Raw genomic sequence first — 22,169 nt, forward strand, 5'->3', positions numbered from 1 at the left:
TCCTGCAGCAGAAGGAAGAGGCCGTTTGTGCTGAGTGTCACACGGGGGGACAAGTTCTGTCCTGGGGGGATCCTGTCCAGGGCAGGGGTCACATGCCAAAGGGGTCCTGTCCTGGGAGATGGCAGCTCTGGGAGAATTACAGATTTCTCCATTCTAAATCGTGCCCTGCAGGATCTGAGCCAGGAAGAGCAGCTTGGGAATGGAGCCCCAGGCAGGAAGGAGCTCCCCAACTCCTCCTCCTTGAAGCCAGTGCCCATCCAAGTGTGGGGCCCAGCCATGGCCCAGCCCCAGTGCACAGGGATGGGCATTGGCCAGCCCTGCTCTGGCCAGCCCCAGCTGGCGGCCACGACCTGAGGGTCCCTCCTGCCGCCTTGACTTTCATTCTGGCAGCTTTAGAGCTGCTGCAAAGGTGAGAATTCTGTGGCAGGAAAAGGCGTGGCTGTGGTTTGCTCAGGCCTGTGCAAGAAGCACAAAAGCCAATGGGAGCCCAAGCAGTGGCTCTGTGAGGGCCTTTGATGGTTTTCAGAGCAGGGCTGGCTGGAAACAGCCCCTGCAGGGGCAGCTGTGAGGGAACCAGTCTGGAAATGCAGCAGTTGATCATTTTGTCCCTGTCACGACTGGGCTGAGAGAGCCCCAGAAGAAGATTCTGTGAATCCCGCACCCACTTGCTCAACAACCTGATGGGACACTCCCTCTTGAACAAAACGTGCAGCCCTTTGGAACCTCCCAGAAAGAAGGTTTTGGTTCAGGATGTGGACACCAGAAGAGAGGGAAAAGTGAGGAAATATTGAGCAGGGACTCCACCCATGGATCTGGGGAACAGGGGTGTCCCAGCAGGAGCAGGGAGTGGCCAGGCAGGGGAATTCAGGGCAGAGTGGAGTGCATTTCCCAGGGAAGCAGACCCTGAGGGACACATGGGCATTTCCACAGATTCTTGTGCACTGTTCCAAGGATGGACAGAGTTTCTCTCCTTTTGGGAGCAGAAGCCATGGGAAGTAAATCAAATTTCAGGATGGGAAGGGAAAAAATTGGGTGATTTCCTGAATATGGCCCAACCAAAGCCTTCCCTATGGGCTGGGTTGCTGCCAAACAGGCAGGGAACAATATCATGGATCTGTTGGACACTCAGGGAGATTCCACACTCTGTGTTACCCACAAGAAGCGGCTGCTGTGGGATGCACCAAGGGGTTCCTTAAGGGAACCAGGACATCTCATTTTTCTGCAATTTGTTTGTGTTTGTGACTATGATACTTGCATCCCCAGTTGTCTGTTCTGTGTGTGCTGTATGTTGTGTTCTCACCTTTAAGACTGGTTCTGAGAGGGAATCAGGGAAAGAAGAAGTGCACAGTTTGTTTTGAGAAATCAGTCTTCACTCCTACACATTTCTTCTCTGCACTCTGTGTTTTTTCAGAGGCACGGACAGCGGTGGGACAGAGATCTCCTGTGCTTTTAGTTAGTTTTAGCTAGCTGAGGCTGAGAAGTTCCCTGGACTGTTTTCCTTTGTTTGAGGACTGTTTAAATCTACTCTGGACTGAAGAAAACCCCAGAGGGGCACCCAGGGCTCACACCTGCAGCCCACCAGGGCCTGGACCTCCAGAGGGACTGGGACTGGTGGGAGACTGAGTGAGCTGAGCTACACTCACAGCAAGGACTTCCTCAGTTTTGCCATTTCTCTTCAGAGTGGCTTGAGGTTTTGTTGTTTCATATTGTTAATTCTTTATGCTTTTGCACATTTTTTTGTTAAATAAATAGATTTTTCCACTTTTCTCTGAGGAAGTTCTTTTCCCGGACCGGCTTGGGTGGGGGCATTTGGGTTTGTTTTCCAGAGGAACCCCATTCGGAAGTTTCCTCTCAAATTTGCTATTTTGTTTGGCTCAGTGATCATGATTTATAGGAAGTTTATAAAGGTACTGGAGTTTGTGCTGGGTATGTTTGGTTTATGGTCCATTTGTCCCACCCTGCATCCTAGTTCCAGCAGCATGTTTTGGGGATTGATGTATAATTGCACCCAGTTTGTCAGAGGAGGAATAGGGGAGGAAGCTTTTCAGCCTTTCCCTTCCTTCTTCTCTTCTGAGTCAGCTACATCACTTTTGGAGAATGTTCAGTGTCCCCTGGATGTTAAAGAGACCAACTTCCTGGTACTTCATCTGGTAACCTTCCTCTATACAGTCTGCAGCTTGTGGCGGTTTTACATTTGCTGAATTTTGTTTGCTAACTCGGAGATAGGATTTTGGGACAAAAAAGAAAGGCAAAACAGGCTCACATTAAAACTACAACAGAGAGATTTTATTAACATATACAAAGAGAAGAAAATAAGAAAAGAAAAAAACAGAAATGAATTTCTAAACTCACTCTTTCTACAACTCTAACTACAAACTGTTCATTTTTTACAAACAATGTAAAGAGGCAAAACTTAAAACTTCAGGTTAGTTCTACTCATTAAATAGTCATTCATTTACTTCTTGAGAGAGGGAAGTCTCTCTTGTTGCTTGGTAACTTTTTACAAGAGAAAGAGTTTGATTGTGGCTTCTTACTTACACAAAAGCAGCCTGGACAGGAAATTTTGCAATTGTGGAACTTCTTATATCTATGTAGCTTTTTCTGTCACTGCACACATGGGTTGTAGATTCACAGATTGGCGTGACACCTTTTAAAAATGAGCAGTTTCAAAGGCAAAGGATTTTTTTTTAACTCAGGGAACAGAGATGTCTTTTTACTTCTTTGCTGCCAGAGGGATTTTTTTTATTTGTTTCTGTTTAACTTCTCATGGGATCACAAGATCACAGTTACTAATTCAGTATTCACTCAGTCCATTACAGATACCTTTGCTCAAATCTATAAATCATTTCTTCAATTCATATTGTCTAGAATTTAAAGGATTATTGTAGCATATTACAGCCTGTTACTATAATCTATAGGAGAATTTCAGCTTAGACCGAAGGCAACTTGTCATTTTTATCACTTAGGAAGTCACTCTTCCTTTACTGACTTGGAGATATCTGTATTGTCTTTTTACATGTCTCCAATAGGGCCTTTTTTCTCATCTCTGAAGAGTTTAGGAAAGTTTTAATCGGTGTCAGGAAAGAGTTAAAGCTTGCCCAGGCCTGCGGTGGTTATGTGATCTCTGCCATGGCAGCCATGAAGGTTTCAAAGCCAAGCCGGAGGTGGGGGAAGCTGATGAATGCCTTCACTTTTACTCCAGATCTGATGGCGTGAGCCGCTTGCAGCTGCTCTTCGGGGCCCAGCGTAGAGTGGGGGAGAGATCCCATCTTTTTCTGGGGCCAGGGGTACCGGCAGCCAGGGGGCCGGGGCACAGCCCTGCTACGGCTGGCCCCGATCCCCGGCACGGCCCCAGACACGCGGCCAGCTCTGCCCAACTGCAGCACTGCCGCCGGCAGCCGGGGTGTGAAAAACGAGGTTCACTCTTTGGTAAATTTAAAAAAACTATGTTTAATAAAATAATTAAGACAATTAGGAGATAAGAAAAAGCCAATTATGGCCGGCCGGGTGACTTGGCATTCAGCCAAGTCCACACTTTGCTTTCTCAGAGACGCTCGTTAAATACTCTTTTCGTTACATTGATATATGAATATTCATAAAATTCCATAAACTAATTTCCATATTTCAGAAATTGTTTTGCATGGCCCCTCCTTGGGTCTGCCTTTTTAGAGCATGCGTGTTTCGTGGCTGTGTCCTTTTTATCGCGTCCAGTTTGGGCCTTGGTCCGTGCTTTCTTCAGGTGGTAGATGTTGATAGGTAGTGTATCAATAGGAGGGTCCTCTTTACATGTTTGCTGAATGTTATCCCAACCAAACAGACAGTTTAAGCATATTGCATCAGTTATTACCACTATACCTACTCTTCTAAAAGCAGAATTAAAAACTTATATTCTATATATATACATATTCTATATCCTTACCACAACATTATTTACTATATAGCACACATCTTGCGAAAAGCCAACTTTATATAAAATATATATAACAATTCCTCCCCTTTTCTCTTTATAATTCATTTGGCTTGAGCCATATTCCTTGTTTTCTAGCTTCCATTATTTGTTCATTTTTTTCATAGATCAATTTTGCTTCTTCAAAGGGGTCTATTACATCATTTTGCTTCTTTAACACCATAATCCTTTGAACCGTTCCGGATGTGGTCAATTTTGAGTCTGTAGGTACTGTTACCACTTGCATGCCTTGAACTACATTTGTAATCAGCCGAATAAAACAGGGAATTAAACAAGGAAGGAATATCAGGCCAGCAGTAGCACATAAGAGAAAAAATCCTAGTTTTTTCCACCACTCTATTCCCAGTAAATTATCCCACCAGCTGCTTTTTAGCATTGATTCCCACTTTTGGACTGGTACATGAGCTACTTTTCTGATATCATTGACTATATCCAGAACAGCATCTCCGTTGTCATCTATTTTCAAACAACAATCTGATGTATTAAATTTTCCACAAACACCCCCTTCTTCAGCTAGTAAATAATCTAAAGCTAACCTATTTTGATATACTGCGGCCCTTGTTTGGCGTTGTTGACTTGATATTAATTCCAATGCCTGCCCGGTTTTGTTTGTTATTATTTCTACAACAGCCTGGAGTCTTATGATGCGGTTTAGCATGTAAATTGGGGTCCGATATCCCCAACTCCCATCCTGTGCCCAGGTGGCTGGCCCATATGTTTCCAATATGCGTTCAGGGGGCCATTCATCATCTCCCCATTTCTGGAATCCTCCAATTACATCCCTTTTATTTCTTTTTAAGTCCTCATAAACTGGTATCCCTAATTGATCTCCCTTTGGTCCTGGTAAAAGAAAGAATCCTGGTTGTATAATTCCCAAAGTGCAGCTCCCTTTCCACCTAGAGGGGAGTCTTGGGTATGGCCTCTTTCCACATATCCAAAATAAGCCATCTGGTGCCTTCCAATAATCTTTTTCCTGTTGATTTATATTCTCCCAAAATTTGGATATTTCTGGGATCCCAAAATAGAGATTTTTTCCTGTGTCATTACATTGAAAAAGTTCATTTACTCTATTATATTTACAATTTTCCCTTTTTGTTTTCTTTTGAGTCCAATACCTAGTTGGTTTCTCTGGTATCCACCAAGTAAAAGTTCCATTGCTTATCTTATATCTTTTACAGGGAGTGTTTCCCACTTCATTAAGAAAATTTTTTCCAGTGCGCCAGAGACATTCTTCACCTATTACTGTTGAGCTTAGAATCCACCCTTCCGGTCGGTTTTCCCCTTTTGTATTTGTCTGGTTCCACTTAAGGAGTTCAACCGGGCCTAAGCTACTGCCTTTCCATGGCCATTCCTCTGACATCAAAGCTCCTCCACAGACCCAGCAGTTGGTTATGTTAAGTTCCTTGCTTATTCTTTCCCCTAGTTCCACAAACAGATTTTTCCCTTGTCTCAAGATATCCATTTCTTTTTCTAATTGCTGGTCCAGTTTTGTATACAAATTCTGGAGTGAGATTTGTACCGGTTTTGATTGCTGTACTGGCTTTGTCTTTTTGTTTACCAGTTGCTCTTTTACTAAATCTTGGACCTTACTCCCAACAGCATATGTAAAACAAATCCATCTTTCTCCTTTTGGACATTTATTTCCCAACCTGTCACCACTTGTTCCCAAGTTTTCCACAATCCAATATTTTTTCCCATTATGAGTACAACTATCTAATTTGGATGGGTTATAGCAGTGACTGTTGATATGAGAATGTGTAATAAGGAAGGAACCTCGGTGTCTTTCCATGTATAACCTTTGATAGCATCTGTGGCATGGCTTTGCCGATATCCCATAAGGGAAAAGATAAAGAATGAGTGACAGAAGAAGGAATGACAGAGGTCTGGTATGGCTTATACCTCCATCCTCCATGCCTATGGGGTTGCAGCCCACAGCAGGAGTATATGATCTTCTTGGTGGCAAGTACAGCGGCCAACCCAGTCTTGCCCTCTATTTCCTTGTCACTTCCTTTTTGCCAATTTCCGGGCAAATTGTCTTTGACCCACTGTTCCTCAGGTATTTTCCCACTCAGCAGTCACTAGTAATTCTCATACACAAAGTAAAGTTACTATTTCAGCTCTTAGTGGTTTAACCAGGATGGAGAATAAATTTGTCCCTCAACACTTTATACAATGGGTGTGTTATTTTGTGAATTTACAATACCAAATTTTATTTTTAACCCAGCTAGCATGTTCAGTATTGGGATGAATCCGGCAGGTTATAGAACTTTAGTTTTGATGAGAGTATTAACTCCTCTTCTTCTGTGTATAAGTCTTAAGGAGAGAATATGAGAATCTTCTGACCAAAACAGTCCTAATCTTTCTGTTTGACGTGGAAGTGTTTCCCCATGGAGAGAATAATGGAGATATTTCAGAGTTCTTCCAGGCAGGGCTTGAAACTACTGATATAAGTTTGCCCTTATTTCCCAATTAGGTATGATTCTTTATATATTTCCTGGGTTATTTAGGTTCTCCCCAGTTCATTATTACTCAGTCCTCTTTTAAGAGTCAGTTTAGTATCACCCGGTTCAGATGTTACAGTCCATTCCTTCGGTTCTTCCACGGGTCCTTTGATCCTGCTGGCGTGGATCCACCCTTGTTCCCTGGTCCGGACCGCAGCCTCAGTTGTCAGTAGTACCTGAAAAGGACCTTCCCATTGTGGAGTTAAAGATTGTTCTTTCCAAGTTTTAACTAGTACCCACTCCCCTTATTTCCTTCTTTGAAGAAGGGGGAGGGAGGGATAAAATTCCTGCAATCCTGTCAGGGTTTAGTTTTCGGCTACCTTTGCTTATTAAGTGTCCAAGATATTTCACTTCAGATTCTACAAATTGCAGTTTCCCTTTTGATACTCTTAATCCTTTTTCCCCAAGAAAATTCAAAAGTTTTATGGTAGCTTCCCTAACTTCAGCTTTAACTTCCCCTGATAATAAGAGATCATCTACATATTGTATAATTTGTATTCCAGGAGTAGGGAAAGTTTGTAATATTGTTTCTAAGGCCTGTCCAAATAAGTTGGGAGACTCAGAAAAACCTTGTGGCAATCTAGTCCATCTTAATTGCTGCTTCCTTCCAGTATGTGGATCTTCCCATTCAAAGGCAAAGATATTTCGGCTTCCCTCCGCTAGTGGACATGCCCAAAAAGCATCTTTTAGATCCACTACACTAAACCACTGATGCTGGGGTGGGACCTTACTTAGAAGAGTATAAGGATTGGGTACCAGGGGATAACGGGTCTGGGTTCTTTTGTTTACCTCCCGTAAGTCTTGTACTAATCTATAATTCCCATCAGGTTTCTTTACTGGTAGAATAGGGGTATTATGAGGAGACATACAAGGTTCTAATGTCCCATCCTTTATTAGTCCTTCTATTACCGGCTTCAAGCCTTCTCGCCCTTCCAAGGATATCGGGTACTGACGTACACGTATAGGACTTTCTTCTCTTTCAATTGTGACCCTTATGGGGTCTATGTTCAATCCTCCCCTATTTCCTTCTCCAGCCCAGACTTCTTTGTTAATTTTATCCTCATCCTTTTGGTCAAGTTTTAAAATTTTAGCTGTCATTTTCCCTTCTTGTGGTATGACCCCTATTCCCAATTCTACTTGTAAATCTCTCCCTAATAAATTGCTACCTGCCCCAGGGACTAATAAGACATCTCCCATCCAAATTCTAGTTTCACCTTCTATCACCACATCTTTAATAACAGGAACTGTAAAACTTTCTCCTTTTGCCCCTGACACCTTTACAGTGTCTTTACTTACACTATAACCTGTGGGAACATTTAGTAAGCATGTTCTCTCGGCACCTGTATCTACAACAAATTCTATTTCCTCCTCTTGGGGACCCACTTTTAAAGTTATCAAAGGCTCTTGATGGTATTTGTCCCCTAAAAAATAGAGCCTATGACTCCCCTATTCCTCTTCTTGGTTTATCTCTCTGAAAATTTTCAGATCCTTTTTTCGATGGGGACACTCACGTTTGTAATGTCCCTTCTCCCCACAAAAGAAACAGACATTCGTAGAGTGCTCCTGAGATTTTGTTTGTATACGGACTCTGTTTTTTTTCCTTTTCCCTGTCTTTACTACCTGAATACCTAGGAGTGGTACCTGGGGGCTTTGTTCTTTTTTGGAGATTATTTTCTCGCATCATGGCTACCATGATCTTAGCTTCTGCTTTGGCTTTTTCTTCATCTCTTTTAACATAAACCTTTTGGGCCTCCCTTAATAAATCATTTAATGATTTTTCATGCCAGTCTTCCATTTTTTCCAGCTTTCTTCTAATATCTGGCCAGGCATGAGTAACAAAATTAACTCTCAATAAAGCCTGTCCAGCAGGTGTTTCAGGATCTATTCCAGAATATTGTTTCATATTTTTCTTGAGTCTCTCAAGCCAATCAGTCGGTGTTTCCTCTTTTCCCTGCTGTCCTTCAAAGGCTTTCTTGGCATTCTGCCCTCGTGGTACAGCCTCTTTTATTCCTTTGATTATCAAGTTACGATAATCATTCATAGATCTCCGTCCCGCCTCATCATTATGATTCCAATTTGGGGTTTCTATTGGCATTTTTTGGTCTCCTGGTTCTCCCTGCGGGTTTTCCCTCTCCCAGATCCTTATGCCAGCAGCTCTAATCATCTGTCTTTCTTCCTGGGAAAAAATAATCTTCATAATTGATTGTAACTCTGCCCAAGTAAAAAATTTGGCCCTAAGAAGAGGTCTAGTTGCTCTGAAACACCTACAGGATCTTCCAATAAGCCTTTAATTTCCTTTTTAAAACTCCTGACTTCTGAAGAAGTCAAAGGGTCATTTACAAATCCTGTACTCCCGCCTCCCATGGGGACTTCTCGTAATGGGAATAAATTAATCTCTCTATCCCAGTTTTCCTGTTTTTTATCCTTATGTTGGTGTGGTGTTTCTCCTTTAAAAGGAGAAATGCCCTGGCCGGTAGCAGGTGTCGTTCCCATGGGGACGGTGGCAAAGGCAGGGGCGGCTGCGCCAGGCAGAGAGGGAGGAGTGGGGACAGGGGTCCGCCCCGGGGCTGAGTCCTCCCAAGAGGGGAGGGGGTTAGCGGGGGCTACTGCCGGAACCGCCGGCAGGGCAGGGTTTTCCGGCGGAAACCAAATCGGGGCATGGATCTTTTGCACGTGGTCTACGCTCGGCACCGCTGGAGTTATCGGGGGCAAAGCCGCTGGGGCCGGGACAGGCGGAGCAGCCCCGGGCGGGAGAAGGGTGGCTGAAGTGGCCGTGGCTGGGGCAGGCGGGGTTTCTGGCAGAGCTGCTGCAGCCCATGCCGCCGGAACCGAAGCTGGGACATGTCCCGACATGTCTATTGGAGCGACCCCCGGCCATGAGGGCTGGCCCGGAGCAAACACAGGTGCCGTGGACGGCTGGGCATCCAGCGGTGCGGGAACAGCGTACGGGGGGGCAGCCGCTGGGACAGGGGCCAAGGTGGGCGGGGGGCCCGAATACGGGGGGGGCGGCCGGCAGGGAAACGGGGTTGGCTGGCGGGGGCAGCAGGGCTGGGGGAGAAAGCGGCGCGGCAATAGGGGCTTGTGGGGCATCTGGCAGAGCTAGTGGGGGCAAAAATTTTAATACATCTAGGCCCTTTTCTCTTTTTTTCCCTTCTTTCTCTGTCTTTGGGGTTTCGGATAATTTAAAAATCCTTATCCCCATAGGGTCCATGTCTCCTTTCCAGCAGGCAGCATATTTTTTTTCTTCTGGATTAAGCGGTTCTTTTGAATTTATAAACATATTTAAAGCCTGACAAATCCATCCTTCAAAAGAACCATATCTGGGCCAATAAATATGGTCAGATCTTATTTCTCTTTTTGTCCATTCAATCATACAGTATTGAATCATTTTTACTTTGTCTTTTTTCTTTGTACTAGGATCCAGATCCCAATTTGCTAGCATAACTCCTAAAGGGCTATCTTGGGGTATTTCTGCTGGTAACTCTTTTTTTTCCTTTTTTCCAAAACTCCAATTCTTACTAAGTTTCTGTCCCATTTTTAGGATTTTGTCTAGTTATTGTTCGGTCTCTCTTTTCTTTATCTAACAGCCTGAACACCACCTTTTTCCCTTCCCCCTCCCCGAGGCACAGAAACTCTTTACTCTTTATCTCAGTAGTACAGTACCATGTGTTGCATGCACAGTTTTTTTCAACACAAAAATTCCCTTTTTTTTTTTTTACTTCAGCATTCTATATTACACATACATTCCCTCACCCCACTTACACAATTTTTATTTCTTTTATTATTATTATTATTATTATTTTATATATGCATATATATATATATCCCGTTTTCCCAGTGGACTGTATAGGAAAACTATCGGCTCCCTCCCTGAAGGGTCTAAACCCTCCCCGGACCGTCCCAGCCACCCGGGGTTTTTTACAACCCCCTTTTTCCTCTGGGATCCCGTCCCAAACACCCGGGGGTCTCTTTCACACTTTTTTCTTTCACTTCGCTTCCTTACTGGCCATTTCTCTCGCGAGATAATGGAAACGCAGCCTCAGAAGCTCCCACTCGCTTCACCAGTCTGGAGTAGCCAGCCAGTGTCTCATTCACACACCACGCAGACCCCCTTTAACCCGCTCCCCTGAAAGTTACTTACAGTCGTTTTCTTTTTCAGGTTCTTCGTGCACGAGGTTTTTACGGAGCAAAAAAATACTGCAGTTTTAGGGAGCCTTTTCCCTTTTCCTTACTTGCTTTTTCTTTCTCCTTGCTTGTCTCTTCGGATGTTTACCTGCAATCCCCAATTCTCACCAGGAAAAACAAAGTTTTGGGCTGCCAAAAACCCAGGCGGGGCGCCTCCCTCGCTCTGGAATTCCTGGGGTTTCAGGGTCGAGGTATATCCCGGCAAGAGCCCCCAAATTGTGAAAAACGAGGTTCACCTTTTAGTAAATTTTAAGAAATATGTTTAATAAAATAATTAAGACAATTAGGAGATAAGAAAAAAGCCAGTTACGGCCGGCCGGGTGACTTGGCATTCAGCCAAGTCCACATTTTGCTTTCTCAGAGTCGCTCGTTAAATACTCTTTCCGTTACATCGATATATGAATATTCATAAAATTCCATAAACTAGTTTCCATATTCCAGGAACTGTTTTACATGGCCCCTCCTTGGGTCCGCCTTTTTAGAGCATGCGTGTTTCGTGGCTGTGTCCTTGTTATCGTGTCCAGTTTGGGCCTTGGTCCGTGCTTTCTTCAGGTGGTAGATGTTGATAGGTAGTGCATCAATAGAAGGGTCCTCTTTACATTTTTTGCTGAATGTTATCCCAACCAAACAGACAGTTTAAGCATATTGCATCAGCTATTACCACTATACCTACTTTTCTAAAAGCAGAATTAAAAACTTATATTCTATATATTCTATATCCTTACCACAACATTATTTACTATATAACACATATCTTGCGAAAAGCCAACTTTATATAAAATATATATAACACTCCCCTCCCCTGCTGGGGAAAGGGCCCAGGCCACGGCCAGGCCTCGGGCCAGCTCCCCACCCCATAGGGGGGTCTGCAGGGTGTTTTACAGCTGATAAAAACTGATCGGGGCCGGGACAGGGGCACATCATCCCCTCCCCCGGGCTGGGAGTCACCGGGCCAGGCCTCCCGTGACAGCCCGGGCCCCTCCACAGGAGAGAGCCGGGACTGCCTTTCCTGCTGTGAGGGCGGAAGGGAGAGAGAGACCCCAGGCTTCCTTCTGGCTTTTAAGGCTGTGTGACCCAGAGGTGTATCCCTGCATGTAATTGGCTATTTTGGTTGTCAATCCAAAGGAAATCATAAATTGCACCTCACCATCTGTGCTAAACCCCCACAAGTTCCCAGGGGAATGGGGTTGCCAGGGATGGGCAGTGGCCAGGTGGGCGTGGGGGTCGCAGCTCCTTCCCTGGGCGCCTCAGAATTTGGGATGACCCGGGCTGAGCAAAGCCCCGGTGTGCTCGTGGTCTGCTGGGGTCACCCCAGGTGAATTCTGAGGGGCTCTGGGTCTGTGACCCACCCCCAAACCCGAGGGGCTTTTTCCTCTCTTCATTTCCATTTCCTTCCTTTTTCGGTAACTTTTGCATCCCCCTCCAGTTCCCTGCTCAGCGATCCTGGGGAGCTCCTGAGCAGGTACCGGGTTGAGGGGCCCCAGGGAGGGGAAAAAGGGTGCGGGGGCTGTAGGAGAGGTGGGGGCGTTTGGGGACTGGGGGTGTCCGGCCTTGTGCCCCCCACACTTTCACTTTCTCTCTCCTGCAGCAGAAGGAAGAGGCCGTTTGTGCTGAGTCAGACGGGAGGGGCGGGTTCTGTCCTGGGGGGCACATCCAGGGGGTCCTGTCCCTGTTCAGGGGTGTCCCTGTTCTGGGGGTGACACATCCTGGGGGTGGCACATCCAGGGGATCCTGTCCTGGGGACGAGCGTGGAAAGATCGAGCAGTGGCTCTGCCCCCCGGCCGTGCTGGGGCTGAAGTGGTGACCCCAAATGGGCGCCCCGTCAGTGCCCGGAGCTGTCGGTCCCGTTGCCACGGCAACAGCCGGTCCCGACACACGGCGACAGTGGCCTCGGACACACTGTCACAGCCGCTGGGGACACAGGGCCACCGTCGGTGCCCGCAGCCCGGGACAGTCCCGGCCCCGGCAGCGCGATGGCAGCCGCGACGTGCGACAGTGACCCGAGGGCAGGACTCGGCTCCCGCAGTGCCGGGGGCTCCTCCCCGGGCTCCCTGGTCCCCTCGGCCCTCCCGGCACCTCCCTCCCGGCGCCCCCCGCCCGCCCCAGGGCCGGGCCCGGCGGAGGCTCCGCAGCAGCTCCGGGGCTCAGACGCCGCTCGGGGAGCGCCGGGTGCGGGGCTTTGGCCACCGGGGGGCACCGGGCAGGGCTGGGCCGGGGATGGGCTGAGCTGGGCTCGGCCCGAGGGGCTCGGCAGCTGCGGGATCGGTGCCCGTGGCCACGGGGCGGCACCGCCGCAGGTCCCCGAGCCCTTGGCCGGTGTCACCCAGAGGGGACAAACAGGGAGCGGCAGCTCCTTCCCCTGTGCGGGGCAGCTGCGAGGGAACCAGTCCGGAAATGCCCCAATTGATCATTTTGTCCCTGTCCCCAAGGGAATGAGAGAGCCCCAAAACTCCTGCAAATCCCACACGGATCTGCTCAACAACCTGACCGGGACCCTCCTCCTTCACAATATGGACAGACAGAACTCAACAAAAGAAAGAAAACCCAAACATTTTTCCCAATTTAATCAGAAAGCAGCATTTTGGATTCAATAAGAGAGGCAGGGGTTGTGTGCCCCCCTGACACTGAGAGGGGGATTGAGGAGACCCGTGGGGTGTTGTGAAAGGCAAAAAGGAACCCCTGAGAGGAATCGATGCCCCCCAGTGCTGCCAGTGTCCCCCAGTGTCACAGCACACTCTCAAAGGTGTCACTGGGGTCCCTCTGTCCCTTATAAGGTCTTGGCAGCTCCGTGTTGGTCACTTGTGTATCCTGAGGTGGGGCAGGGCCAGAGGACACCTGTGGGGGCCCTGAGAGTGGCAGTGATTGTGGGGACCTGGGTGGGGGGTGACACCCGTGGGTGACGTGTCCCTGTCCCCCCTGTACTCACCCCCTGCCTGCTCGGTGCTCGCGATGTGGGGGTCCAGCACTGCCCCCTCCTCTGGGGGGGTCCTGTGGGGATAAGGGGGGTCTGAGGGGTTTCTGAGGGGGAGGAAAAGGGAGTCCTGGCAAGAGCCCCCCACTCACCTGTCCTGGGGTTTCCTGGCAACTGAAAGGAAAAGGGGAGGGGGTGAACTTGGGGAGCCCGGGACCCCTGAACCTTCCTGGGACCTCGGCAGCTCCAACCACCCACAGGACCCCCAAATCCCCATTGGAGCCCTGAAACCCACTGGGCCACTGATTCCCTCCTGGACACTCCAAGAACCCCTGAACCCCCCAAAACTTCTGCACCATCACAGGGCTCCCAAGTCCCCATTGTCCCCAACACTCTGATCCCCTGGAACTCTAAGCTCAGCAGGGAGGGGCACACCCCAGACTCCCCCAGGACCCCAGAAAGATCCCTCCACATTCCTGAACGGCCCTCCAAGAGCTCCCCAAACCCTCCAGGAGCACCCAGTGCCACCCCAATGCTTGTTCAAAGGCTACCCAGGGATGGACCTGGAGCCCAGCCAAGACTCTCCAAATTCCTCTCAAATCCCGCCCCTCCGAGGATCCCCTGTCGAGGTCACTGTGGGCTCAGTTTCCCCCAGCTCAGGGGCCCTGGGTGGTGCCCCATCTCTGCCCCCACTCTGGGGGCTTCCCCTTACCCCAGGACCCCCACCCCACATTGTCACCCACCCCGGCGGTGCCAGCAGTGACAGCCCCCGATGGCAGCCAGGAGCAGGACCAGGAACAGGAGGGTCCTGCCGACATTCACAGCCACTGCTGAGGACAGAGGGGGACACAGCAGGGTCACCCTGAACTCCAGGGCTCCTGAACACCCCATGTGACCCCTTGTGAGCCTACCTGTGACCCAGGGTGAGCCAGGGGTCACCTCCAGGGCCAGCTCAGGGCTGAGTGCCCGGAACACGCGGTGCCCGTCCTGTCCCAGCTGGTTGGTGGCCACACACTGGTAGGTGCCCGAATGTCCCACATGGATGTCCCCAGGCTCCAGGACGGGATCCCAGGCCACCGTCTTCCCGTCACGCATCCAGGTAAAGTTGACAGGGGCTGAGCCCACCTGCACTGAGCAGCGCAGGGTCACGGGGTCACCTGTGTGCACCTGGTGTGACAGGGGACCGGGGGTGATGGTGGCATTGGCCACGGGCACTGCGGGGACACAGACAGGGCTGGCACCTGGTGAGGTGGGCTGGGGGGGCCATGGGTGTGGTCACCCCCAGTCCGAGGGTCCTACTCAGCCAGGACAGTGACATTCAGGGGGACACTCTTGGCCACGCTGTCCCCATCGCTGACCCGGCAGTGATAGTGGCCGCTGTCATTGTCCCCAAAGTGCCGGAGCTCCAGTTGGGGGCCGGTGCCCAGCAGTGTCCCTGAGCCCCCCTGGTGCCAGGTGAAGGTCAGGGGATGTGTTCCTGCAGCCACCTCACAGCTCAGCACCAGTCGGTCTCCTGATGCCACCTGTTCCCTGGGGGGCTGTGCCCACATGGACACCCACGGGATCGGGATTTCTGTGGGAGGGGCAACAGCAGGGGACAGTGAGGGATACAGGGAGGGTGGGCATGGAGAGGGGCAGGAGGATCCCAGTGAGGAAGAGGGGTGGCAGAGCTGGGGGGAGGCCTGGAAAGGAATCCCAGGGAAGTTTTGGGGCCCTGGGAGGGGATGGTGGGACCTGGGGACCGTGGGGGGAGATTAGGGAGGGGTGGTGTTGACCCAGGGACGGGTGAAGCGACCCAGTGAGGGATGGGGAGATAAGGAGGGATACCCAAGCAGTGATGGGGAAACAGAGAAGAAGTTTACAGGAAAGATGGGGGTATCCATGTAGGGCTGGAGGATCAGGTGAGAGACCCAGATGGATGAGGGATGAGACCCGTGGCAGGGATGGGGGGTCTGGGCAGTAATGGGGGTCCTCAGACATGTCTGGGGGTCGCCAGATGGGGCTGAGTGTCCTCAAGCAGGGGATCTAGGGAGGCTGTGGGGGTGAGGCTCACCGTGCACTGTCACTGTCACCGGCGCCGAATTGTGCTGCTCCAATGACCTTGATTCCTCAGAGTACACCCAGCCCTGGCAGTGGTAGTCACCGCTGTGGTGCAGCTGCAGAGGGGACAGGGACAGCTCGGTCCCACTGGGGGACCTGCTCGCCTTCTTGTCCCCATGGTAGAATTGCACTAGGGTTACCGGATTGTTCTGCCAGCCCCGGCAGCGCAGTGTCCCTGTGTCCCCCTCCATCAGTGGCCACGCCGGCACCTGCAGCACCAGCCACTCTGGGGGACATGGGGTCCTGTCACACCGGGGGGGTCCCATTTTTGTGGGGACCACTCATTGAGTCACACCCAGAGCACCAGGGGTCCCGAATTCCACAAACAGGTTCCCCCTGCACTGGGATGCTCTGGGATGTCCCCGTGTGCAGGCGACGGGCTCTGGTCACACCAGGAGGTGACCCATGGAGTGGAGCCCACCCAGAGCACTCGGAGTGCCCCAGGTGCCACCCTGGGGGCACCCAAACCCTCCTCACCATTTGAGACTGTCACAGGGAGGCTGCGCCCAGTGCCAGGTCTGTCACACGTGTCGGTGCCACTCTTGGTGACAGTGATGTTGTCAGGTCCCTCCTGTCCCCATCGCTGCCCGTCCTTGTACCAGGTGGTGGCACCAGCAGTCCCCAAGGCCTGGCAGGTCAGTGTCACCCGGTCCCACAGCAGCGCCGGCCTCCAGGGGGGCTCCACCAGGAGCTGGGTGGTCTGGGCACCTGTGGGTGACAGGGGACATCAGCCTGCCAGGGCCAATGTGGGGCTGGGGACAGCAGAGTGGGGACATGGCATCCCCCGAGGACTCACCAGCGAGGCCGAGGGTCTGGGCTGGAAGGGAGAAGGCACAGGGCTGGGTGGGGGTGGCACTGTGGGGAGAGAGGTATGGGGGCATGGGGTGTGGGGGCTGTCCCTGAACTGTCACCAGGGGGACACTGGTGTGGCACAGAGGTTGAGGAACTGCAGCCACCCCATGGTCAGGCAGGACATGAGGACATTGTGGACACCCCAGGCATGGGGACCCTGTGCTGGCACAGGTCACGCCCACCAGCCCCATGGCCTCTGTCCCCATGGCCCTTCTGCATGGTGCTTGTCCCCTTGTCCCTGTCCCTGCATCCCTGTCACCCTGTCCCTGTCCTCACAGCTGCACCAGTCCCATAATTCCTCTCCCCACTTTCTGGTCCCTCTAGTCCTGTCCCCCTTCTCCTGTCCCCACAGCCACCTCATGACCCTGATCCCCTCATTGCACTGGCTCTGCTGGCTTTGGGGACCTCAGGGGACCCCGCAGCCCCCCTGTGGCCCCCTCCCTACCAGTCTCTCCCTCACCAGGGCCCATTCCCATGCCCAGGGCACTCACCCCACAGGAGCAGCACCACCTTCCCAGCCATCCCCGTGTCTCTGACCATCCAGGCTGGCTGTCACTCACTGTCAGGGGTGGCTGTCCCCTGGGTGGTGGCTTTTCCAAAGAACGGGGAAGGAAGTGAGGTCAGGCCGTGTCCCCAACGTGGCTCTGGCCCTTGTTGGGGGCAGGGTGGCCACAAGCTCGGGACGGGCTGTGGGCTGGGTGGGGACAAGGCTGGGTGGCACAAAGTGGGACATGGTGATATCAGGAGTGGGGGCTCAGGGGGTTTGGGGACCCTGGGATGGGGTACCTGGGGAATGGGGGTCATGAGAAGGAGGAGTCACTGGGAATGGGGGTCCCTGGGGCTGGGGGGACTCAGGGCTGGGAGTCCCATGGGAACGTGGGCTCCTGGGATTTGGGGTCGTGGGATGGGTGTTCAGGGATGGGGTGTGGGAGTAATGGAGGGTCCCATGGGAATGGGGTTTTCAGGGGAGAATCAAATCCTGTGGGAATGGGAATTTCGGGTAATGGACTGAATGGGAGAGGGTTCCTTGGGAATGGGGCTCCTGGGCCATGGAGATCCTGGGGAATGACAGACCTGGGCTTGGAGTCCAAGGGAGAGAGGGACATAAAGAATGGGGGTCCCATGGTTCAGGTCCCTGGGGAATGGGGGTGCCAGGGATGTGCAGTGGCTGGGTGGGCACAGGGGTCACAGCTCCTTTCCTGGGTGGCTCAGATTTTGGGGTGACCCAGGGCCCAGCACAGCCCTCTGAGATGGTCATGGCCTGAGGGTCACCCCAGCTGGATTCCAAAGGGCTCCAGGTCTGTGTTCGCCCACCCCCCAGGGGCTTTTTCCTCTCTTAATTTCCATTTCCTTCCTTTTTCCCTTCAATTTCAAAATCCCTCAGTCCATGCCTTGATGGTCCTGGGGAGCACCTGAGCAGGGAAGGAGTTGTGGGAACCCCAGGGTGGGGGAAGCAGCGGTGAGGGGTCTGCAGGGAGGGGTGGGAGGCTGTGGGGGATGGGGGTGTCCACCTGTGCCCCCCCAAAACTTTCACTTTCTCTCTCCTGCAGCAGAAGGAAGAGGCCGTTTGTGCTGAGTGTCCCACGGGAGGATGTGTCTGTGCTGGGGGGATCCTGTCCCGGGGGGGACACATGCTGGCCAAGGGGGTCCTGTCCTGGGGGATGGCAGCTCTGGGAGGGTTCCAGACTTCTCCATTCTTGCTGGTCCCCTGCAGGATCTGAGCCAGCAAGAGCAGCTTGGGAATGGAGCCCCAGGCAGGAAGGAGCTCCCCAACTCCTCCTCCTTGAAGCCAGTGCCCATCCAAGTGTGGGGCCCAGCCATGGCCCAGCCCCAGTGCACAGGGATGGGCATTGGCCAGCCCTGCTCTGGCCAGCCCCAGCTGGCAGCCAGGACCTGAGGGTCCCCCCTGCCCCCTTGGCTTTGATTCTGGCAGCTTTAGAGCTGCTGCAAAGGTGAGAATTCTGTGGCAGGAAAAGGCGTGGCTGTGGTTTGCTCAGGCCTGTGCAAGAAGCACAAAAGCCAATGGGAGCCCAAGCAGTGGCTCTGTGGGGGCCTTTGATGGTTTTCAGAGCAGGGCTGGCTGGAAACAGCCCCTGCAGGGGCAGCTGTGAGGGAACCAGTCCGGAAATGCAGCAATTGATCATTTTCTCCCTCTCAGCAAGGGGCTGAGGGAGCCCCAGAAGTTCTGCAAATCCCACAATTATCTGCTCAACAACCTGACTGGGAATCTCTACTTTCCTGTCTCAGATTTGCAGCCCTTTGGAACCTCCTGGAAAGAATATTTGTGTTCTGGCTGGGGCCAACAGGCACGGGAAAAAAAGTGTGGAAATATTTCCAGTAGCTCTGCCCCACAGTCATGGTGTGGCTGTGGTGAGTGACCCTGGCTGGATTCCAGGTGTCCCTAAAGCTGCTCCATCCCTGCCCTCCTCACCTGCACAGGGCACGGGGAATAGACAGGGCTCTGCCCCGCCCCTGCCCTACCCATTCCAGGGCACCCCCGAGTTGGGTCAGTGAAACTCTCTGCCAAACCAGCTACTGAGTTGCCAGGTGACCTGAACTCCCACCTGGGGAGAAGGCCCTTGGTGTCCCAAGGGCTTCAAAGGCAGAGCATGAGGTGGCCCTGTGCCTCACCCTGTCTTCTCTTGGAGTGTCTGTCCCATCCACGCTGGAACCCAGGAGCTGGCAACTGTCTTGGTTTAAAAGAGAAATGTCTGCCAGTGGGTGACCTCACACCCCTGGTGTGGTGAAAGTCTGTCTCCTGCACTCAGGGACATCCCAGTGCATCCCAGTGTGATGTGACCCCCGTGGAACACCTGTGTCATGGGGTTGCTCCTGTTGTCCTTGGGATCCTCCTGCACAACGGATACTCCACCCTGATGTCCCCAGTGCCATGGGCACCCACCTTGGACCTGTCTCTAGTACCTGAGTGCAATGGGACCCTCCTGTCCCACAGACCGGCTGCTGCTGCAGGTGCCAGCACAGACACTGCTGGAAGGGGACACGGTGACACTGCGCTGCCGGGCCATGCAGGACATGTCAGTGTCCTGGGCTGCAGTGTAGGACGTACACAAAGTATTTATTCTATCATCATCCTCATGAACTGTTAAACCAAGTAGGGCAGTGTTCTAGTGTTCCCAAGCCCCCCTGCCTTTGGGGTGTCTTCTGCTAATGGCCCATCAACACCTTGCCCATGACTCACAGGTAACTCCCTCCAGGATTTATCTCTGTTTAATGGGCCATCAAGGACCCACTTCACAACTCCTCATCCCATTGTGAGATGCTCCACCCAGGAAGAGGAGACAAGTATTCTCACCTGGATATAAACTGGGATTTGGAACAGTACAAGGAGCCCTTACCTACTGGATTCCCAGAGGACCAGAGCTACCAGACCTTTCTACAGGATCACTGCTTCAGGAAGACCACCTCACTTGGACTGCTTCCACCATCTTGCTCAGGTTGTATTCTGACTCTGTCAGTGGTCCTTTGTGTTATTGCATTTATTTTATTTTATTTTTACCTTTTTACCTTTCTTCTTATTAAATTGTATTTCTCACTTGAAGCTTCTCACTCGTTTTGCTTTCAAACCATGACAGTCAGTCAGCAGGGTGTGATTTTTCAAGGACAGGAAGGATCCATGTAGATTCCTCAGTGGGACTGGGCTCTTCCTCTCACCCCTGCAGCTGTACCACAGTGGCTGCTCCCAGTGCAAGGGCTGGGTGAGCTTTGGCCCATCACTGTCAGCACCAGTGACAGTGACAGTGCTCGGTGAGCACCCCTTGGCTGGAACTCCAAGATCCTGACACCCCCAAAGCCCCTTCCCAGTGGACTCAGAGTTACAGTCCTCATCTCCCCTCTCCTTCACAGTGCTCTTCACACTGCCAGTACTGATCCCACCAAGGGGTCCCCCCCTCAATCTCAGCTGCCTCAGCAGCCCCAGCCCCCTGCAGCCCCCAGCCCCCCTCCTGCACCTCTTCTACTGGGATGGGCAGTTGGTGGGGGGCCTGCTGGGACACCCCGGGGCTCCTGCTACAGCTGCAGAGTTTCTGTTCCTTTTTGTTTTGCCACTCTCGGGTCTGCTCACCTCTCCCACTCCAGCTGCTGCTTCCGAGGTTACCCAGGGAAAGTCAACTTCCATTAACTTGTTTCTCACAATATAGACTAGTACAGAACTATTATTCCTCTTCTCATATCTTTTCCTGAAAGCTCCTTGATTTCAAAGTTATAATCATTTGAAGGGAAGGGGATCATCTTTTCCATTCCAAGGGAGGTTCCCACTGTCCTTGGCAGACACCTGTCTTTCAAACCAAGTTGTATTGGTGGCTGAAAATAGAAGAATCCCGTTCCTAAAGCCTGACAGAGCTGAACAAAGAACAACATTTGTGTCAGTTTAAAAAAAAAGCTGCATTTTTGTCCCAGTAGCAGGAAACCAGGTCCTGTGCTGTAGCCCTGGTTTGTGCCTGAGATGTTTTTCGTTTTCTGAAATTCCTTTCCCAGGGAATTTTCTGTTAACAATAGACATGTTTTTGAAATGGCAAATTGTTGACATTTCTTTCCCTTGGAGGGACTTCTTCTTGATGTCTCTCTGGTCTGACCAATGTGATTGAAGAGGTTTGTCTTTGTTTCACCAATCACATTGGTCTGTATAGAATAGTATAAAAAGGGAGACACATCCCAAGAATAAAGGAGTCATTTTCATTCTTCTGAAGTCGGATTCTTTGTGTTGTTGTGGTGTACAACAGAGTCACTGTGCTCCCTTGGAACTGGGATGGGCAGTGGAGAGCCACGTAGTGTACTGGGAGCACTGGGGAGGGGATTGCAGGGCCATGGGGGGCATGGGGGTTGAGAGGAATCCATCTGATTTTCATTTATGGCTCAAGATACGCTATACATGAGCAAATAAAAGCAGTTAACTGTGACACAACAGGAGCCATTTTGCTTTGGGTTTCTTGGGGGGATCAGGGGCTTGCTTGGTGGATCAGCTTGGTCCTCCTTTTCACCTCACCTTTTCCTCCCAGTGGTCCTTCTCTGTCTGCACCCGTTCTCTCCTGCTTTGCTGCTTCTGTGGGGCAGCTCATTCCTGCAATGACCTGGTGCTCCACTGCTTCCCCAACCTGGTGCTCCACCACTTCCCCAGCGGACCAGAGGCTGCCTGCACACACCTGCTGCCTTTGCCATTTTGCCCGTGTTCCCACAGCAACGAGCCTGCTGCACCCCAGTCCCTGCCCATGGCAGCCATCCCATGGCCACCAGTGCCACAGCACCAGCCCACAGCCAGCCCACAGCCATCGCTCACCAATGCCAGAGACACGCAGGTGCCACCACTTGGAAATCACACCCAGCCACTCACAAAAGCCACAAGGGCTCATCACCCTCACACTCCATCTGCTGAGTGATGCCAACAGAGCACCCGGGGTTCCTGTGGTAACGCTGTGTCTGTCTTCTGTTTCTCTCCCTGTCTCTCTTTTTCCCTCTTTACCTTCTCTTCTAATCCCCCTTTTATAAGAACAGTTACCCTCCTTTATCAATAAACACTTCTCAGATATAATATTGCCATGTTTGTGCTTTATTTTCATCTGAGAAATCGATCAGAAAGAATCCTCCCCAACTGTCACTTTTACAGCAGGATGGGCCAGGGGAATGGGGAATGTGGGAA

The 22,169-nt window shown here is 51.4% G+C and overlaps 1 protein-coding gene across 1 annotated transcript; it reads right to left on the reverse strand.

Annotated features, from left to right (window-relative positions):
• Positions 1-14,859: 14,859 nt before the first annotated feature.
• On the reverse strand, positions 14,860-17,038 carry LOC310919444 (low affinity immunoglobulin gamma Fc region receptor III-A-like; the record flags this gene model as incomplete). The annotated part of the gene is given in 5 exon segments (XM_083878809.1): positions 14,860-15,137; positions 15,618-15,890; positions 16,142-16,391; positions 16,395-16,519; positions 17,008-17,038. Coding segments are annotated over 5 exon segments (957 nt in total).
• Between the last annotated feature and the right edge of the window lie 5,131 nt (positions 17,039-22,169).

The sequence above is a fragment of the Zosterops lateralis genome, assembly GCF_965231275.1.
Source record: "Zosterops lateralis genome assembly, chromosome: 27".
Classification (NCBI taxonomy): Eukaryota; Metazoa; Chordata; class Aves; order Passeriformes; family Zosteropidae; genus Zosterops; species Zosterops lateralis.